The 21,958-nt window shown below is 37.9% G+C and overlaps 2 protein-coding genes across 4 annotated transcripts in view; both read right to left on the bottom strand.

Annotated features, from left to right (window-relative positions):
* The window catches only part of LOC127619429 (cingulin-like), a 30,985-nt gene extending 26,765 nt beyond the window's left edge, over window positions 1-4,220 (bottom strand). For both annotated transcript variants that reach the window (XM_052092282.1, XM_052092283.1), the window contains exon 1: window positions 4,091-4,220. The gene's annotated coding sequence lies outside the window, so the exon portion shown is untranslated. The remainder of the gene's footprint in view (window positions 1-4,090) is intronic.
* Window positions 4,221-5,762: 1,542 nt separating this feature from the next.
* On the bottom strand, window positions 5,763-13,188 carry LOC127620029 (pygopus homolog 2-like). 2 transcript variants are annotated; one of them, XM_052093101.1, is made up of 3 exons: window positions 13,102-13,188; window positions 10,862-10,911; window positions 5,763-8,776 (listed from the first exon to the last, which is right to left on the bottom strand). In XM_052093101.1, the coding sequence occupies exons 2-3, from the start codon at window positions 10,901-10,903 to the stop codon at window positions 7,160-7,162; spliced, it is 1,659 nt and encodes a 552-aa protein (XP_051949061.1). In that variant the 5' UTR covers window positions 10,904-10,911; window positions 13,102-13,188; the 3' UTR covers window positions 5,763-7,159. The 2 variants fall into 2 exon arrangements, with proteins under 2 accessions (XP_051949061.1, XP_051949060.1); XM_052093100.1 differs by having other exon boundaries at window positions 12,296-13,182.
* Window positions 13,189-21,958: the final 8,770 nt, after the last annotated feature.

Raw genomic sequence — 21,958 nt, 5'->3', positions numbered from 1 at the left:
TTAAAAAAAATAATAATTATCCCCTTTTCTCTCAAATTTGGCACACCCAATTCCCACTACTTACTAGGTTCTCATGATGGCACGGTTACTCACCTCAATCTGGGTGGCGGAGGACAAGTCTCAGTTGCCTCCACTTCTGAGACAGGCAATCCGCGCATCTTAGCATGTGGCTCGCTGTGCATGACACCGCAGAGGCTTATGCTACTCTCTGCGATCCATGCACAACTTACCACATGCCCCATTGACTCCCTAACAACCTGGCCAATTTGGCTGCTTAGGAGACCTGGCTGAAGTCACTCAGCACACCCTGGATTTGAACTCACGACTCCAGTGGTAGTGGTCAGCATCAATACTCGCTGAGCTACCCAGGCACAACAACATACGATGTCATTACGATTTTCCCAAAATTACAGATTTTCCAAACCCTTTAACAGAAGAAAACATTGGGGTTTGGAATAAGACGAGGGAAGGATATCACAGGTCACTTACATTTGTCAGTCAAGTTTTTGCATAAATAAATAAATATACTCTCACTTAGCACATTATTCGGATCACAAGAAAGACACAAGTTAATATCTAGAAATGTCATGAAAATGACAGAAAATTCTTATGGTTTTAAATATTTTCTAAGTTGGCTGGCAATGCCTTCTGCACAAAACATCTGCAGCTCTGGAAGGCATCTTCTTAAACTCTCTTCTTCCCCACTCACATAGACCGTGTGAGTAAGTGTGTGCTGCTTAAGGCCTTGAAGCCATTTTTATCTGCAATTTCTGTACAAATGAATAATCATTCAAGCACTGTTGGGCATTTTATAAGTAGTATGTTGCTTCCTGTGTTAAACACCCCCTTAACATGCTCTAGTATAGCTCTAAGGGACAAATCCTGAAAAATTGAAAACTAAAACAACAGTCCATAAACTTGGGGCTATCAATGAATAACTTCATGTAATGGGGGGCTTGTTACATTATAACTGTCGGCGCTCCTATTGAAGCATTAGGTGTGATTAGTTACATAAAGTCAGCCATTGTCTACCTCACATAAGTGGGATTCCAAGCATTCCTACAAAACAGAACCCACCATGTAATTACTCATTGGTTAAAGAATTGGAACATAGTATGAGGAAACTGTAAAATTCCTCATTTAAGATGGGTAAGTTAAGTGTACTTTTGGGTTGGTTAAAGTTTCTTAGTAAGACAAAGTGAAAGGCATTACCAAGACATTTCTCAATTAGACCAACTAAAGATCAGCTAGCCAATGCTTTTCACTCCTGCTTTCCATTTATAATCTAGGTTGCAGATTTTATGGGGTCTAGTTTTTGGTCAGAATAGATCTGTGCACATCTGCCAATCATTAGGAGCTACAAACCCATGCAGAAAGGTCTGGACAGTTTGTGCGGCTGCAAATTTCACCTTTCACTGAGCACTGGGTCTGACCTGGCATCAGAAAAAACTTTCTGTTCTGAGAGGAATGCTACTAGACAGGATCATCACCTCTCTGTGCGATCAATCTCTCATGTTATGCACATGAACTTGGATTATCAAGAGTTCAAAGTTGCAAGACAAAGTTGCATTGCAAATACTCTTAATTAGCTATATATATATAAAAAAAAGCATGTGACATTTGCTTTGATTGTATCGTTTAAGCTATTTACTGCCACATTTACCACACTGCCACACAGAGCCTGGTTTATCCCACTGTTTTATTCTCAACTAACGAACATCTTATGGTGTTTTGTTCCTTGCCACAGTCGCCTAATGACAAAAAAATTGAGGCTTGATTTTCACGTTTTTCAGTGAAGATGCTCACTGGGGACTTTAAGATATAACAGACATTACACAATGATTTTCTGTAAAGCTGCTTTGAAATGATGCGTGTTGTGAAAAGCACTATATACAAATAAAAATGACTTGACATTTAACCTAATTAATGCCATTTGAATTAAATAAATTTTATCTGATGGACACATTACAAAAACATTATTATCTATATACATAATCATCCATTAGTCTAGAAATCAAGACTTTGATTTAGCATATAAATTTGTATTAAATAAATGTTTTTATTTCTTAGAACTCCTTAACACTAACCCCATTGCTTGTTAATTTTGTTAGTATTTCAGAAGTTATTAAAAAAAAAAGAACAAAAAAAAAAAAGAACTTTGTACTGACCAACATATTTTTTAAGTGTAATTTATTATTATTTTTTATGTTACATTTTAAATTCAGCAGTGCTGTGTAAATACTGTTTAACACTGTACACCATGTTTATTGATTCTATGATGTGTCAACTTCATATTTTTCATGTTTACATTTTTTATTAATTATTTTTTTAAATCCCCTTTTCTCCCAATTTGGAATGCCCAATTCCCACTACTTAGTAGGTCCTTGTGGTGGCGCGGTTACTGACCTCAATCCGGGTGGCAGAGGACAAGTCTCAGTTTACTTAATTTATTACAACAGATCCTGTAAGATTATAATAGATACACTAACATGACTCACCTCAGCTGCACATGTTTGATATGAAAATAAGTGACAACTGACACTAAATATAAACAAATAAAATTGCCAAATATTCCCAGAGTACTTAAAAACTTGTGACAGAAGTCTTAAACATATAACGTATCAATAAAGTCACCGGTACATGCGTATCACATATTTGAGTGTTTGAGTGTTTTTATATGGGTTGACAGCTTTTGCTACACAAAAACTAAAACAAATTCACCTGGCTTATGTTTCACACTTCTTGAAGATATTGATACCCTTAGGGCAATAGTGTTTGAAATTACTCCCTTTATTCCTGTTGTTGTCTTGGCTGATGCTTGTATGGTGAAACCAGTTTTCCCAGAATATTCCTTTAATTCAGAATTCAACCCTAATATTGACTTATTAAATACTATTAAATAAAAATACCAAACACGTACCATGGTGCCACCATGTTTGAGTTGTACAAATCACAATTTCATGCTTGGTGTGGTCTTGTATCATGGCAATAACATGTCTTTAGGAGACATACTATGGTAGTTCCAAGGTATTCTTTGCAGTATCATGTAAATATCACAGTAAATTAATATGATTATCATTCAGAAGTACCATAATATTAAAGTACCATAGTTTTACCATCTGACAACCATTACCGCATATGATTCTGTAACAGTACTTTTGGTACGGTGCAAACTAAACTGCACAAAGATGACATTTTGCTATGGTAGTTTCCATATTTTACTGTAAATAAGCAATACTCTCTGGATATTCTCTTCAGGAATGCTCGAGTTGATGTCCAGGATGTTCTAGTAACAGTGTTGGAAATAACCAAAAGCTTAATATTAAGTTACACGTTCAAATGAGACACAAGCTTTCTAGAGGAGCTCTAATTGTCCTTTAGTTTGACTATTTACACATGATGTTGGTGTACTGTGGAAGCAGATGTTGGATGAAACGTTTTCTCCCAGACAAGCCACGAGATTCCATGTTTAAATTGCGCCACACCCACCAAACAAGTTAGTCAGTATCGACGGGGACGAAACCAAATGAGTGTTTATATTAACACACGAGATAAAGATACATTTAAGTTCAAATGAAGACGGTTTGAACTACTTTTTCCAACAGCGGTGTTCGACTGGCTTCTTCGGTTTCGGTTATGTGGGATATTTAAAAAATAATAATAATAATAATTTGCATACGTTATATAGGCTACATATGTCTATAATTTCACTACTTGTCACATGCTGATTGCGCCTATATTTTTATTTATATTTTTTTTCAAAGAGAAAGTCAGATATTTTTCCAAGCGGCGAGATCAAAGCAGATTCTCGAGACATAATGACTTTATTATATTATATTATATTATATTATAGAGGAGGAGAGATATCAGCCTGGATCAGCTCATCTTCTCTACTGTAATCCAGCCATCGGACACAAAGCAACAGGTTTTTCCTGTGCTTCGCCCAGAAGAACACTGGTGTAAATGTGGAGCCATATGATTATGGATTATACGAACCCAAAGGCTACACATAAACAACGACAATAAAAACAGCACAAAGCCAAAGGCAAACATACACCGCCGAGTAAACTATTGAATTCAATTTGCTTACCTGTTTTCCCGGGAGCTTCACCAGGCACAGTCAATTAAGGTCTCTCTAGGTTTGGAATAATTAAGAAACTCCGTGTTGACCTTGTTGAGGATGGACGGTCCAGGTCCATGCAAAACTGTCAAAGCATTTATTCTGAAACAACCTGTTGCCTACACGTCATCGGCCCGCCCCTTCCGAGCGCTGATTGGCCCGAGAGTTGTTCCAAGGCAGTCTAATGCCCACAAGTCATTGGCTGAAATCCAACGTCAATCTCATCCGAATAATTCAGGTCCCTGTTTAAAGAAAATCGGTGGAGTGCATGCATACTACTCCAAAACCCCGGAACAAGCATTTTAGGATCCCTCACGATTTTCCTACAAGTGTATGAGTAAAATACGTTCAGTGGTAAACATTATTTTGAGATACTTGGACGTTTTGTTCTACAATATAAATTACACAATCATACCACGTGAAAAATGATGTTGCTAAGGAGTTGCTAGATGAGAACTACCAGTTTCACATTACGTCAGGCATGTTCCCTCACATGCTTGTGGTGTTTGTAGTCCTTATTTAGCAACTAGTTAGCAATTTTAAAGGTGACTTAAAAATGCACGTTTGAGGAATGACTGTGCAGCTACTATATGGTGTAGAACAAAACAACTAAGTATCTTCAAGTAATGTTTACCACATAACTTATTTTGCTCATAAAAATAAAAGATAAAAACCCATGGCAAATGGTGCATTCAAGTCACGTCGGACTGATCTCATTTATGAGTTGAACACACATGAATGCCACAATTAAATTGTAATTAAGAGTGGAAAATCTGGATTATTTTAAGAGTCCCAACTTGGTGTGTCAATTTAATGTTCAAGCCAGAAGCAAATTGTTATTGGTAATATTTCAGTTTTTCTTGTGTATTGAGAAATCCCAGTTTAACATGCCACCCAATTATAGAAAATAAGGCTCATTTTGCTGGTTAATGCAGCAACAAAACTACATTTCCCAGCATTACATGTGGCCACAAATGAAAGATAGATAATGCATGGCTTTGCTCTTCATTTTGTTGCATTGTTGCTTAAAAAAAGGTTCCTGCCTTCACCAGTAGGTGAAAAAGAGAGAAATACATTTTTCATTGCAAAACGTGTCTGTTCTTTCTGACTAAAATCACTTGAACGCACATCAAATCGCATTTACTATTTCCAACCTTGCAAGAATGAACCCAGGAGGACTTGAATGCCCCATACTATAGTTTTGCATTTCATCAGGCATGTTCCCTTACAAGCTTGTGGTAACTGTTGTCCTTATTTAGCAACTCGTTAACAACATCCTTTTTTTTCTCTCTTTTTACCAGGACTTCCAAATGTATGTTTGAGGAATGACTGTGTCCTATATGTTGAAGAACAAAATGACCAAGTATCTTAAAGTAATGTTTACCACATACCTTATTTTACTCATAAATGTAAAATCCCATTTAAAAGAACTCTTGTTTATTGCTAATACCCCCCCCCCCCCCATCCCATCCCTAAAACACACATTTTTAATTTGTGAATGGCGACTTTAATTATAAATGTTTTATATGCCACTAAAGTGATAACATATAACATGGCTTAAGGTAGCTCAATTATAAGCTAATATTTATAAACTTGTTTTTTGTTTCAATGTTCTCAAAACATTTTATAGAGGGATTAATTAGCTTATTTATCAGTTAATCAAAAAAATATATATATTTTTTTAAAATACAGATGTCTAAAATTTCATGACCTGATTTAAAGGGATGTCAAAGACAAATTTAATAGAATAAAAAGGTCACAAAGACAGGCACTCGTAAAAAACAAAAACAAACAAAAAAACAGTTTCTCCTTTCAAAAAATTCAGTTTACTTCTTTCAGTACGAGCCTGAGCACAGAGCACCCCCATATTACTGCACAATGCAGGGCACCAGAACAAGCACTCAAAGGTACATATAAAATAAAAAAGGGAACTTGGGCAGAAATATAGAAAACAGAAAAACAAATAAATTGCAAACATTTTACTCTGCAACAACATCTGATTTTGTCTGTTATTTGGTCAACTTCATAGCACAGGATGAGGCCTAATCAGAACAGTAAAGATTCAAAACGGATCTGACAAAGTACTGCATTGGCTCACATGCAATCCAAAGACTACATACATACACTGATAAAGTTATGGATTACCACTATTCGCTATGCCATCATCCACCAATGTCCACTTTTGTGTGGAAACAAAACTGTGTGTAGCTGTACATAAAAAAAAAACAATCAAGTTTTATTGACAGAATTGCAGGACCCTTATTTCTGTCAGTTGAAAATCTCACCTGTATTCCACAATGGACATAGTGAATGTTCATTTTCTACATGTCTTTATATGCCTTTTGTCATAGTCAAAGGTGCAGAATGCTGCCAGTTCCATTTGGATACACTGAAACGGAGATTACTGAGAGAGAGGAGAGGTTGCGTGGTGACTATAGGCTCTTGCCTTAACATTAGTTAATGCCAAAGCGTTCTTTTCCAGACTTTTGTCAAATTGAGGTAGCAGTTGGTGTCAGTGCTTTTGAAGATATAAAAAATTATATCAGAAAAAACAAGGTTGGACAGCTTTTTGGAGGCTGATTTAGAGTCTCACAAAAGGATAAATTATTGTACATGGGTATTAAATATGTACATTATAGACTTTTCATTGTGGCCAGAATCAAAAATTTTAATTGTGGCCAGAATCCTCCACATTTTTGTGACAAATGAAGACCAATGAGTGCAATCTCTAATCTGAAGGAACCTGGAATTTTCAAAGTGTGTCATGGTATGCTATATATAAAGCTTTCAAAGTTCTGGTTTTAGGACATTATTTAGAAACAGGGACCCTAAAAGTGCTGAAGAGTTCTGTGAAGAAAATATATTGTTAGTACAACGAGATTAAGAGACTGTTCAAGTCCGGTTCAATCAGTATCCCCCTCTCCTCTGGTTCTCAGTCTAATTCTTCAGTTCCAATTTACCCTTGCCATTTCTTACCGTGAAACAACACTTGAAGCACCAAGAAATACATTTTCCCCTTCTGCTCTTTACAGCAGTCCCTCAGCCATCATTGGCAGCCACAAGCTGTCCCAGTCCCTGGCGCACATAAACTGCTTGAATTTCCTTTGTCTTGAGGCAAAAGTCGCAGGCCCACACAGCAGCACTTTCTCTTGTTAGCAGGCCATATGCTGGCTCAGTTAGGCCTGTGCAGTCTCTATGGAACCAGCGTTGGCATGATGCCTCACATAAGATGGCCTCTTGGTCGTCGTGAACTTCTGACATGCAAAGGCCACAGGGGAAAACCATACCTCCACCTAGCTTTGGGGGACCGGAGCCTGGGCCAGCAGTTGGCGGAGCAGGCCCACTGGGAAGTGGGGACTGGGTGTTGGGTGTGGAGTTGGAATTGGATGGAGGATTGGGGTTACTACCTGGAGTGTTGCCACCACTGCTGTTAAGGTTGTTCTGGTTGGAGTTGGGTTGGTTCGGCATTGGCCCTCCCGGAGTGTTGTTCTGTTGGCTGTATGGTCCAGACCCTGGGGTAGAGTTTGGTGGTGTTGGTTGCTGATGATTTGATGGGGTGTTGGGGCCAGGGCCACCACTGGAGTTGGGAGGAGGATGCTGATTTGTTGGCGTTTGTTGTGGCTGTGGACCATTAAGTGGGCCCGTAGGGGAAGAGTTGGGATTGGGTGGTGGTGGAGCTGACTGGGGTTGCCCTGGTGTGTTGGGGTTTGGTTGTGGGACATCTGGATGACCTGGGAAACCTCCTCCAGGCTGTGGAGGTCCAGGGGCTGGGGATGGACCAGGGGTGGCATTGTTGGATGGCGGACCGGAGGGATTAAGGTTGGGTGGTTGCTGTTGAGAAGGGACTGTTGAACCACCACCTGGACCACCAAAGTTCTTGCCCTCTTCACCTATAGGGGGACTTGATCCAGGGTATGGGCCATCTTGCGCAGGAGGGAACTGTCCTTGTGGAGGCATACCTGGGTGTCCGCCCACCATATTACCCCCTCCACCTGGACCACCCATGCCAATCAAGTTCATTCCTCCTCCCATTCCTCCCATAGGGTTCATGGGGCCATGCGGAGGACCACGAGGGCCAGGGCCCCCAGGTAAAGGTGGGCTGTTGAAGGGATGCCCCCCTTGTCCATGGGGAGGCTGTTGTTGAGGCATCCCAAACCGTGGGTGAGGTGGACCCCCTCCGCCTCCTGGACCACCACCCATTCCTCCAGGTGACAGCATCGGGTTGAAGCCCTGCCCGGGATGCATGGGAGGGCTAAAATTGGGTGGCATGTTAAACTGGGATGTCCCTCCAGGTGGAAAACCTCCTCCACCACCTCCTCCACCTCCAAAGCCAGGCATGCCTCCAAATCCAAGAGGGTGGTGTGGTCCAGCGTTTGGAGTCGGGGGACCAAATGTTGGTCTTCGGCCAGGTTGGCCACCTCCAGGTCCTCCAGGCCCACCCATGAATCCCATTCCTCCTCCCATTCGACCGGGCCCGCCGTAGCCACCTACGCCTGCCCCTGGGCTGGGCATGAAAGAGGCACCACCTGGACCACCTCCTCCACCAGAGCGTGATGGCGGACCAAAGTCATCATCAAAAGGGTTAGAAGCCACCAGGTGATCCACCATTGGAGTGGGAGGGGGAGCAAACTCAGAGAGATGGGAGAACGCTGCCCCCTAAAGGAAACACAATGGGTGAGAGAAAAGGTGATGACTCTGATACTGAATGCATTCGTTTAAGCAGACATTTAGCATGAGAAGAGAGGCTAGTCCACTAAAAGACTTTGCAACTGTTACAACAAAAGAAAACTACAAACAGTGTCTATTGACACCTTTTGTTTTCAATAGGATAAATTGAATGTCCATGAGAGAAACAGTAAATCAGGCAGGCTCAGTTTCAATCTCTCTCGTGCCACATAGAAGCAGTTCTGGCCACTCTGAGATACGCCGATTTCACAGGTTTGCGTTTATTTAGACAACCTGCTTCTTAATGATTAAACTATTGGGACCTGATATGAATACATATATAAATACATATATACACCACACACACACACAGCCCTGTAAAGATTAACAGACCACTGCAAAATGATCAGTTTCTCTGGATTTACTATTTATACACCAGTGGCCAAATGTTTGGAATAATGCACAGATTTAGCTGTTTTGGAAGGAAATTGGTACTGATCAAAGTATAGTCAGAACACGTAATGATGTAATTTTCTGATGTAAAAAAACAGCACCATCACGATTTAAAAAAAAATAAAATACATTTTTTTAAGGTGTTGGAGCCATCACTCCAACACCTTATCCTTGAGTAATCATGCTAAATTGCTAATTTGGTACCAAAAAAAAAATCACTTGTCATTATATCAAACACAGTTGAAAGCTATTTGGTTCATTAAATGAAGCTTAACATTGTCTTTGTTTTTTGAGTTGCCACAGCATGCTGGGATGTCTTAAGGTCAATATAAGTTTAAATAAATTTGGCTAAAAAAAGAGTTGCAAAGAAAAAGCCACTTTTGAAACAGAAAAACAAAAAGAGAAGGTTAGAGGGGGCAAAGAAACACAGACATTGGACAACAGATAATTGGAAAAGAGTTTTATGGATCTTATCCCCATTGAGCTTTTGTGGGATCAGCTAGACCGTGAGGTGTGTGAAAAGTGCCCGACAAGACAGACACATCTATGGCAAGTGCTACAGGAAGTGTGGAGTGAAATGTCACTTGAGTATCTGGACAAACTGACAGAATTGCCAAGGATCTGCAAAGCTGTCATTGCTGCATGTGGAGGATTTTTTTAATGAGAATTCTTTGTAGTAGTTTAAGAAGTTCTGAAAAAAAATGTCAAATTGTAAAAGTAATTTTTCATGTAATTAATGTCCTGACTATACATTGTGATCACTTGAATGCCACTTTGGTGAAAAATGTACCAATTTCTTTCCATAAGAGCAAAATCTGTACATTATTCCAGTGTAGGTATGTGTTTGAGTAAAATGAACATTTTTGTTTTATTCTATAAAAGGACAACATTTCTCCCAAATTACAAATAAAAATTTTGTCATTTAGAGTATTTATTTGCAGAAAATGACAACTGGTCAAAATAACAAAAAAGATGCAGCGTTTTCAGACCTCGAATAATGCAAAGAAAACAAGTTCATATACATTTTTAAACAACAAAATACAAATGTTTTAACTTATGAAGCGTTTATGAGATCCAGTGGTCTCATAATTTTTTTCCAGAGAGATATATATATATCTCATCTATATATATATATATATATATATATATATATATATATATATCTCTCTCATCTATATCTATCTATCTATCTATCTCTCTCTCTCTCATCTATATCTATCTATCTATCTCTCTCTCTCTCTCTCATCTATATCTATCTATCTATCTATCTATCTATCTATCTATATTAGGGCTGTCTATCAATTACAATTTTGAATCGAATTAAATGGTGTCCCGATTAATTAATCTCAATTAATTGCATATACAAATATTTGCTGAGAAAGCCTGCATGCAAAAATAATTCAATATATAAATGATGAAATGATTATATAATTTTAAATATTTACAAATCATATATATATATATATATATTTTGGTACAGGAATCTGAAGTTTCGATTAAATATTACAAGAAAAAATATCGTGATAGATGATCTTATCGGCATTAGAGTGAGTACATAATGACCGAATATGACAGTTCATATTTGGATGAAATACCCGTTTAAGACCATTCAGTTAAATTTACCTGAGAGTTGGATTTCCTCTTCTTTTTCTCTGGGCTCTTCATCTGGGAACCTATGAAGGGGGGAAATGGATTGGTAGTAAAATGACGGGAAAGGAAATTTTATTATAAACTTCTGTGCCATATTAAAACCACATTAAAACATAACTTTCACTACTAGACTTATCGTTGTTTTGCTGGTTGTGTGGCATCTAAACAGACTGAAATTTACAATTTTCTTGACCTTTACTTACAGGTCCATTCTGTCAAAAACAATCCCTGATTTTAACTTTTAAACTATATGTAACCATCTGTAAAGCACTAGTATATTTGAGCCAATTATATTGCCAAATACATTATGTTATATAATTAGTGTATCTATGAAAATATAATTTATTTCCAAACCAACTATTCCAGATCCGGTCTTAATTTCTCATGATTTTTCTAATTAGTTCACAACCCCAAATCTTAGTATCCTTAGTAGGTATAAACGTTTAAGACCCAACCAAATCAAACACTTGTTAAAGGTATAGTTCACCCAAAAATAAAAATTCTGTCATCATTTACTACATCTCATGTCATTCCAAACCTGTTTTACTCTCTTTGTACCGTGTCTCAGTCACTGTTCACTTTCTTAGTATACACTATCGGTCAAAACTTTTGAAACACTTGATTAAAATATTTCTCATGATCTTAAAAATATTTTGATCTGAAGGCGTATGCTTAAATGTTTGTTAAAAATTAGTTTTGGATACCATATTACTTTACCATATTACTTTATTTCATTATAAAACTAAAATGTAATAAAAAAAATTTAAAAAGTTGTTGAAATTGATGACTTGGACCAAATAATAAAGAAAAGCAGCCAATCATTTTCTCTTCACTATTACTCTAAAATGTGAAGAAAAAATATATAATAAAGAACGTGTTTAAAAACTTTTGACCAGTAGTGTGTGTGTACACACACACACTCACTACTGGTCAAAAGTTTTATATATATATATATATATATATATATATATATATATATATATGCTGGTTTGGAAAAGCATAGAGGAAGTGAAATGACAGAATTTTCTTTTTTGTTTTCAACTATTCCTTTAATTATAGTTGGTATCTAGATTCACAATATTGATCCCATAGTAAAATAGAAATATGGCAAGAAACTGGAGATGCAATCCTTTAGAGATCCCAAGCCCTAAAACCCAAGTGTGATGCTTGCGTTAGGGTAAATCACAAGTTGGAAAAGAGCTGCAGTGTATACAAAACAAACCAACACTAAAGTGAACAGACAAGTGATGCGAGGTTGACATAAAGCTGCCCAAAAGACAGATCCCCGCGAAAAACAAGGCCACCGTACATTCAGCCATGTGCGGACAGGGAAAGGGAAGATTTTGCAGCCAGAGGTGTGTGGTATCCCGCTCGGACACAGAGATGCGCCAATTGACAGTTTCCTACCTTTGCCTCGTTTTCCTTGACTCTGTCCCGCCTGCTGTCCCGCCATTAAAATGACTGTCGGTGCGGTGCCATGTCACCGTTCATTAACAGAAATTAGTGTATTTGACGTATACCTCCTCGGGTCCAACGAGTATCAACCCCGCTGCCCCAGGTATGAATTGCACGTGGAAATTCTTAAATATAGCTGTACCAGTTCCAAAGGGCCATTGAGGTCAGGTATCTACTATTCAGCAACATGACTAAAGGATGCATACATGTTTTGAGTCAGATTTGGCATCCATTAGATCCATGTGATCTCAAATAATAATGTGATCTGGTAAAGCATCACATATAAATCTGAAAACATTGAGTTACTATACGAGAGATCTTTGCAAGCACGCAAACCAGCCGATAAAATGGCAGACAATGCGATATTAAAGTAATTATAAATTATTATGAAAGACTGGATGTGAATGCACATCTGCCTGCCTGCAATGTGATCACATACAGATGTGTATATACCTGGATGGCTGTCTAAATGACATTTAAAAGCAAACACTCCAAGCACGTGTCCCCATTTGAAACCACGATCATTCCGAATATGTAATGTGGTTGTAAATAACGCGTTACGCGCGAATTCATCGCAAATTTAATTCAAACGTGATTAGAATTCGCAAGCAAGCTATCGTTAGCCGTTTAGCCCTCATCAAGCAAGGTACATAGTGTGCAACGTTGCTCACACAGCTCATTAATATACACCTTACTGTTGATTCAAGACATGGATGTCAACCCTCATATGTAAAACAATCAATGTCAAATAGACTTACGATTTAATATTTATCCCCGAACGCGAAATTGGCCATGTTAATTACGGCCTACTCGTTGCCGGACAAAGAGAGACAGCCGGAGTAAACTCACGCAGGGCATGTGTGGAAAATAGGGGAGGCCTTGCTTAATAGCAGCATGTCATTATCGCTAGGTTTTTATATTTCCAGAGATATTTGCGATGCTTTCCTAATCAATATGTATACTGGTAAATTGGAAGAATCGCAAACATGTTTAATGTCTTTCAGTTTTTATGTAATGGTCGAAATAGTTTTTTAACACCCCCCTTGCGAATGGACCATTCGGGATTAGACCACTATTGATTTCAAGGAAGGGGAAAATTCCCTCTCGCTATTTTGCAGTTTGTTTAATTGCAATTCATTACAGATACGGTAAATGTAAATAATGGGACATCTTTTTTTAATAAAAAAATAGATTTTCTATGTGTTTTTGAAAAATAAAACTACTCTTAAAGTTCTCAAAAACATTATTATGACCCCCCAACCAGGTCATGGACGCGTCCAAATGCCTGTAGTGAGTTGAATCATTGGAGTTGTGGTTTTAAATATGTTTCGTGATTTTGGCAAGTACGAGCATTTTCCCCCCTTAATTTTCTCTTTTTGATTTTTCAAACGTTTCGTTCTGAGAAAAGTGCACTTTTCATGCCTTTAGTTTAAGCTGCTTTTTGAAGGCTTTTGTTAATTCATCTGATGAAAGTGAATACTAATTATTATGTGAAGTATAATTTATTAAATGCAGGGTCAGAATATTTGCACTCTTGTAATTAAAATATATGCTGTTGAATACTCAGATGTGGGACCAGATGTGAAGAAGCCTGAAGTATCACCTTTTTAGTGAGTGTGTACAATCCAAATCGCTACATCAAAGGTAGAAGTTTTCACATTATACTCCTCTAGGATCCTCAAAACACAAACTAAACAGTTTTCGTAATGATATGTTTTGCCTCAAATGGTAAAACTGTATTAAGAATAGCATAAGAACACACCTTATCCGTATCCCAGAAAACGGGTAAAATTACATTTTAACGTTATATCTGCTGACCTCTTGTGGATAAGTGTACACACTACACACCAACCACACAAAATATGCTCTACAAATAAAACAGAGGAAAAGATTTGATCACAGAGCTCAAAATATTTAATGAAAGTAGGCTGAAGGGAAATACATTTGTGTAAGTCAGGATTTATTATGCGTTTGTTTTCCACACTCAGGCATGCCTCTTTTTTAAAGTAATAGTTCCCCCCAAATTTTTAATTCTCTCATCATTTACTGACACTCATACCATCTAGTTGTTCTGCAGAACAAAAACGAAGATTTTTAGAAGAAGCTCTTTAGTTCCATACAGTGCAAGTTAATGGTGACCAAACTTTTTAAGCTCCAAAAGCACTTAAAGGCAGCATAAATGGATCCATTAGATGCCAGTGGTAAAATCAATGTCTTTTGAAGCAATAAAATAGTTTTGGGGGGAGAATAAACCCAAATATGTGCTTTTGGAGCTTCAAAATGTTGGTAACCATTCACTTGCACTGTCTGGACCTACAGAGCTGAGATATTCTTCTAAAAATCTTCTAAAAAGTCATGGACATAGATTGGATTTTATTACTTTGCATTGTGTGATTCAGGAAGGCTCTTATGATTCAAAGAATTTACAATTAAATTATGGTTCGAGGAAGTGTCTTCTGGCGACCTCTTGTGGTTATTAAAATAACTACAACGGAAAATGCCAAGAGTCAGACATATCAGCTTTAAAATGATCTGAACAATCAGACTTATTGTTCAATCTTTGTGTTCAATTGATGTACTGTGAATATATTAAACCACCTGCCTTGACTGATTATGGGCTACTTTCCCAATGTGCTAAAATTATCATTTTAATTAGGTACACTGCTTGTAATTAAACCTTAGTAGTGCATTATCTATGAACCTATAGTGAGTTACAGTGCATTTAAGGTATGTACTGTATATTTTTTATTTTGTGTGTTCTCTGGGAATTGAACCCGTGATTCTGTTGTTGGAAGCACCATGCTCTACCAGTTGAGCTAAAGGAAGTCAAGTTACTTTTAGTAAACCAGACATTCTGGGTTCATAGATAATGCACCACTAAGATTGCATTACAAGCGGTGTACCTAATTAAAGTGCTAATTTTAGAACATTGTGAAAGTAGCCGCCCATCAGTCAAGGCAGTTGGTTAAAATTATTCACAGTACATCAATTGACAAAAAAGAATGAACAATTAGTCTGATTGTTCAGTTCATTTTAAAGCTGATACTCCTAATGTGGCATTTTCAGTTGTAGTTCTTTTTATAACCATTAGAGGTCGCCAGAAGGGGCGTCGTCGCACCATAATTTTATTGTCAATTCTTTCATTCATGAGAGCATACTGACTCACAAAATGCAAAGTCAAGATCCAGTCTATGTCCACAGGTGTACGATGACACTGTCGTTCGCTGGCATACTACCCATACTACTCTTACTGCTTCTGCCATATCTGTCTATGGCAGAAATAGTAAGATTAGTATGGTATTATGCCATTACAAACACAGCCACTGACTGACCTTAACCCTGTTCCACTCTTGATCATTATTTATGAATAATTTCCTTGACATCATCCCGGTGCGTCTTTCCCAGGTACTCATCATTTCTGCGTTCTCAGGCCCTATTTGATACCCATTAGTGTTAATTATAGCCGCAGGTTTGAGTTACCATCGGCATTGCCTTAAATCCAGATTAATTGTTAATCTAGGCATGCTGTCATAGGCAGGTTAAGATCACAGTTAAGGTTAGATGAAGAGGCGATGGAGGCGACTGGTTTAATGACTGTTTGCAGATCAGATGTACACGAGCCTATACGGCCCCCAAGGTTAAGGGTAGAATAGCATCAATACATGATAGCCAAAGGGAATCAGGCTGCAAAACGTCCAATCTTTGCTTTGGTATCATTTCACGGGTATTAGAAACACTTAACATGCAGGGAAAAAAGGGTGAATTGACACCAGCCCCACCCGCTTTCTTTCAGTCTGCAAGCTAAGATCCCTCTCTTTTTACCTTTCTAACTTCATCATTGTGACAGTGAAGTCTGATAAGCGGTCTCTTGTGGCGCATGCCATGATCCAATTTAAGACCAGAGCCATCTCCACCAGCATTGAGAGAGAGAGAGAGAGAGAGAGAGAGGTCAGCCATGAAGAGTAAACACATGAAAACTGTAGTTAAATAGGCATACAGTAACTCAAACTCCCCTTTCCATCAAACTACAGTGCTAAACTGCTAGCAAATTCATGCTCTAAAAACATTGTCTAGACATTCCATATTGGTTGTAGGTATGTTAAAGTCTTAAAGTTTTTAATGTGTGTAGGATGTTATTTAAATGTATTACATGGCTATCTGGGATATTTTATTGTAGTTGGTCAATCGTGGCAGTCTGCAGTTAAATATTAAATAATTTTTCGTGGGTCATGTCGTGACTGGCGACCTGTCCAGGGTGTCCCCCGCCTTTCGCCCAATGTTAGCTGGGATAGGCTCCAGCCCCCCACGACCCTGTACACAGGATAAGCGGTTGACGATGGATGGATGGATGGATGGATGGGTCATGTCGTGCCCTGCGATGGACTGGCGACCTGTCCAGGGTGTCCCCCGCCTTTCGCCCAATGTTAGCTGGGATAGGCTCCAGCCCCCCGCGACCCTGTACACAGGATAAGCGGTTGACGATGGATGGATGGATGGATGGGTCATGTCGTACATATCGTGGCACTTCCCTGGTGAAATGGACACTAGAGGAACTATTCCGTTTCACACAAATCGTGAGTAAAACGGCAGATTAGCAGTTCATAAACGTGTACTTTTCACCCTGTTTCTCACACAATGCTATCTTATGATATCATTTCAACTTCTGCTTTACATAACCATGCTCCATTTAGACAATACCATCTACATTGTTTGAACATTAGGGCCAACTTATTTATTTTTTTCTGTTAATTGTTCCCGCTTTCTCATGTTAAGCACTGGAGTGGTGGTGGCATAGTGGACTTAAGCACATAACTGGTAATCAGAAGGTCGCTGGTTTGATCCCCACAGCCACCACCATTGTGTCCTTGAGTAAGGCACTTAACTCCAGGTTGCTCCGGGGGGATTGTCCCTGTAATAAATGCACTGTAAGTCGCTTTGGATAAAAGCGTCTGCCAAATGCATAAATGTAAATGTAGTATGTAAGCAATATTTGTTTATGGAAAGGTATTCAAAAATGTTTCCTACTCCCTGTAAGATAGTGATGAAATAAGTGTTGTGAGATATCTCACTGATCTCTGTGAGAGCACTAGGCTGTGTAAACAACAAACAAAAATGCATCCGCAGGGTGCGGTTTCTAATGCATTCTGCCTGTCAATCATTTTGCACGTTCTTATAGTATTTTAGTTGCAGAAAATGATTGAGGCTTAAAGCCTTTTTATGCCATGCTGTTCACAACAGGTGTCACTTGAGGGTGCTATTTTGCTGCTCAGTGTCAGTCTCAATAAAGCACATTTGGTATCTTTAGAGTGCAAAGAGGGGGCGTGGCTAATCCAACTGCTCAGCTTGTGGAAATTTCAGAATGGCTAAAATCTCTTGCAGCACCTTTAAAGGTTGTTCTAACATTTTTAATTTGTAAAAGATCTCAAAACAATGTTTCACTTATGTGTTCTCTTAACAAAGTGAGTACATTACTTTCCGAACAATGGAAGACTGAGGGAGTGTTTGAAAAATAGGTGATACTAGTGGCACACAATTTGCACGCTTAAATTTAGTTTTTGAGTTTGTTTGTTTTTTTTAAATGGGTGTCTCAATTTTCAAACATATTGGCTTTTCAAACAGTCTACTACTATCCATTATCAAAAAACTATTAGGAACTAGAACTATTGGCTACAGTCCAACGCATTTGCTTGGCTGGGACATTTCCAGAGATGCTACTAGTGCTTATAATCTGTCATTCTCACCTGTGGCATCCTATACCTGCTCAGACATGCTCACGTTTGCCTCTGTACTCAATGACATTTGCGTAGGATTTAACATTTCCCCTAAAATGTTGAACATAGTTTTCACAGAATGCCTTGCATAGCAATCAAATGTTCTAATACATACAGTGGGCCTTAAAAGTATTTGAACACTTTTAGAATATCTCAGCTCTGTAGTCCATATAATGCAAGTGAATGATGCCAAAACGTTGAAGCTCCAAAAAGCACATAAAGGCAGCATAAAAGTAATCCATATAACTCCAGTGGTTTAATCCATGTCTTCTGAATATCTCCAATTGTTTTTGGGACAGAACAGACCTAAATGTAACACATTTTTACTGCACATCATCTCTAGGCACGAACATGATTTTAAGATTGATTGCATTACTTGTGCATGTATGCGTAGAGCGCTAGATGGTGCTTGGAAGTGTTATTGAGCTTGAAATCATGATTGCCAAGGAGACTGCAGATGTCAAGATTTATAGTGAAAAAGTATTTACATTTTGGTCTGTTCTTACGCAAAACTGATTGGATTGCTTCAGAAGACATGGATTAAACCACTGGAGTCTTAAGGATTACTGTTTATGCTGGCTTTATCTGCTTTTTAGAGCATCAACATTTTGGCACTGTTAACTTGCATTGTATGGACCTACAGAGCTGAGATATTCTTCTAAAAATCTTTGGTTGTGTTCTGTAGAAGTCATACACACCTTAGATGGCATGAGGGGTGAGTAAATGATGAGAGAATTTTCATTTTTGGATAAACTATTCCTTTAATAAATGTTTAAGTGTGGCTAAAGTTTCCAAATACTTTTTGGGGCCACTGTATGGGTGTAAATTTGCATGTGTGCAGTGTGATTCCCTCCACTAATGTTCTCAGGAGGTATGTGTTTTTCTGCATGTATGAAAACTGATATTGACACTATTGATGCATTATCCTGAATACAGCTCATCGGCGGGTGAATGTCTGTTGTGGGAGAGGAAGAAGCAGAGATGGAGACTGCGGTGGTGATGTTCAGAATGTGAGGTAATTTGAGGTGTCTGTCAGGACTGGTCCAGACAGCCTGACTAGATTACAGTGACATGAAGCACTACAATTACCAGCTAGGCCCAGTTAGGCAACACCACTACATCAAAGCTGCCACAACAGCCTCAGCCATGGCCAAAAGATTGACACAGTACTGGCCACTGTTTGTTGTGGGAGGAAAACAAGATATATAAACAAAACCATATGGGCATTATGTATGTTCAATGGTTAATTTATTGGTAGAATATTATCTCTGCACTTCACATCTATTGATTCAAAGACCCCTTGCACACCGTTTTCAAAAGCCAACATATTTGGTGCAAGTCTTGTGCAACTTGTATTTTTATTTATAAATTGATGCTTTTGAAGACATTTGGAAGTGTTTTGTGGCTAGACTGGCATTTAGTCATGGGCAAAAAAGAAAAATTCCTTGCATAATTTACTGACCCATAGACCACAGTGTCCTGTGTGTCTTTGATATGTTGCAGATGGGTCATTTGAAAATTCATACAAAGCGAGCTACTTCGTAGATATTTCCAAGGACTGTCAGAGTGTGGTCACCATTGGCGTTTAGGAGAACAGCTTACACAGGCTCCTCAGTTTTTGGTAATGCTGCAGAATCAATCCAGGTGTATAAAAGTATATAAAATATGTGTTTAAGGATGCAAAATTAGGTCAGAAAATAAGTAAAGTCAGCAGCAAAACAAAGAGCACTACATAAAAGACATTGCAGCAATGGATATAATGTCAGACATCTAAACCTTTCAACACATGGGATTATTATCATGCACAACATGTTTGAACTTGTTCAATCCTTATGATACAAACACAGATAGGTTTGTGACAACTGTCCTGCAGATAATGTTTTTGCCATTTGAGATTCATTGCATGTAATTGTCCTCTAGGGCTTAGTGAATGATATAAGGCTAACTCTGTTTGTCTTAATAAGTCAATAAGTTAGAGTTGAAAGCCCCCTAAAGACTTGATACAAGAACATTAGTTTTGCCAAAGTAAAATAAGACACCATACAACCATCTGCTATGTAATATGACCCAGTATATGCTTATATCACTGGAATTAAAGATACCATCCATAATAGATTCAACTTCACTGTTTTGACCTAAGTAATTAGCTCTGAGCTTGATACAAAACAGAGTAATTAAAGGAACAGTTCCCCCAAAATGTAAAATTCTGGCTTAACTTAATCTTTTATGCAGAATACAACATTTTCCGTTGGCATACAATTTGAACTTTCTGTCATTTTTATGTGACAATCTAGCGACTTAATGAGCGCTATGAGAGAAGCTTTTTCACAGTGCCTTAAATGTTTGTGCAAGAACTTGCATTGTTTAAAATTAAAAACATTATAATTTTTTTAAGCTTTACCAACTGCCATTGTATTGGGAAGATGGACCGGGATATTCATTACATTTTTGTATTCCATATAAGCAATGTTGGGGTAATTGGATTACAAAGTAAACTTTTAGGCACAAAAAGTAGTGTAACTAATTACATTTTAGATTATTCTATTCAGAATACAGTTACTGACTTTCAATGAAAGTATTACTTTTAATTACATTACTTGGGTTACAAATATTTCTAAAATAACATTATTAATGTGTAATAACAATAAAATGTGAATTCATATGTACATATGTATGTCTGTTAGCGTTTCTGTGATGGCTGTTGGGTTTACGTCAATGAACAAGGAGAAAATAGACATTATTTTTAATTTGTTGAGCAGAAAAAACTAAAATGTATGTGACGAGTGTTTCAGAAAGTTACTTAAAAGTAAAGTAATTAGTAATGTGAATACATTCTCAATGAAGTAATCGGTAAAGTAATCTTTTTATTATTATTTTAGAGAAAGTACATTTAGTTAGTAGTTTGTAGTGGATTACTTTTTTAAGTAACTTACCCAACACTGCATATAAGAAAGATATACAGGTTTGGAATGATATGAGGGTGAGTAAATGATTACAGAATTCTCAATTTTGGGTGAACTGTTCCTTTAAATATTCTAGTACCACAAGCACTTCCATTAATGCCAGGTATTTTTTAAAGCCCTCTGTTCTAACACTACTCCGTTTGTGATAGATCATTGTTTGTCCTTGACAGGTAGTAAAGTAAACATGGCTAGATCGGGTCAAACAGGCTGAGCCGGAAGTGAGCAACTAGTCCAGGATGTGCCCTAACTAGCACCTTTGCAGTATTTACACACATATATGCTAATGCCTATTCTATTGTTTACAGTAAATAGCTCAGTCAATGGCTACTATTGAGCAATCAATGTTGTAACTGTTTTAAGCACGTTCTGCTTTACAGGGAAAAAAATATTTTGCCATCAGCAAAATCTGCCCAAATGGAAGCCCAAAGATTCAATCTGTACATGCAAAAGTATGTGTATTATTTCCAGATAATATAAGATTGTGCAGTTTGACCGAAACATGTATCTATGTTGGCCAAGATGACTCTAGTTTTTTAACTTTGAATTTATTTGCTTAAAGCAATAAAATGACCCTACAACCTTACAGATATCACTGAAATAGGTGTCCTGAGAAATCACACCAGTCTTTGAAACCATTCTAGGTACTTTAAACACCAAAAAAGGCCCCTTTTTAACCAATTAGAAATGCTCTCTGCTTGTCAATAATTTTTTTTATGTTCATGGTTGCTGACATTGGGTTGGCTGATATGTCTTTGGATGTGGTTGATGTTAGCAAAAAGGTGGAAGTTAGCATAACGGTTGAAATCAAAAATGAAACTTTTGTATGTTAATCAGAGTGATGGCTAATGCTGTGTGTCATAATAAAAGCATTTTCCTCACAG

The sequence above is a fragment of the Xyrauchen texanus genome, chromosome 26, assembly GCF_025860055.1.
Source record: "Xyrauchen texanus isolate HMW12.3.18 chromosome 26, RBS_HiC_50CHRs, whole genome shotgun sequence".
Classification (NCBI taxonomy): Eukaryota; Metazoa; Chordata; class Actinopteri; order Cypriniformes; family Catostomidae; genus Xyrauchen; species Xyrauchen texanus.
This window is presented reverse-complemented; position numbering and strand designations above follow the sequence as displayed.

Bases quoted from the DNA above. Each gene is read 5' to 3' on its own strand.
- LOC127620029 (XM_052093100.1), bottom strand. From the start codon at position 12,341: ATGGCGGGACAGCAGGCGGGACAGAGTCAAGGAAAACGAGGCAAAG. The intron at 10,912-12,295 runs GTAGGAAACTGT...CCCCCTTCATAG, and splicing joins TCAAGGAAAACGAGGCAAAG to GTTCCCAGATGAAGAGCCCA. The intron at 8,777-10,861 runs GTAAATTTAACT...TGTTTCCTTTAG, and splicing joins AGAGGAAATCCAACTCTCAG to GGGGCAGCGTTCTCCCATCT.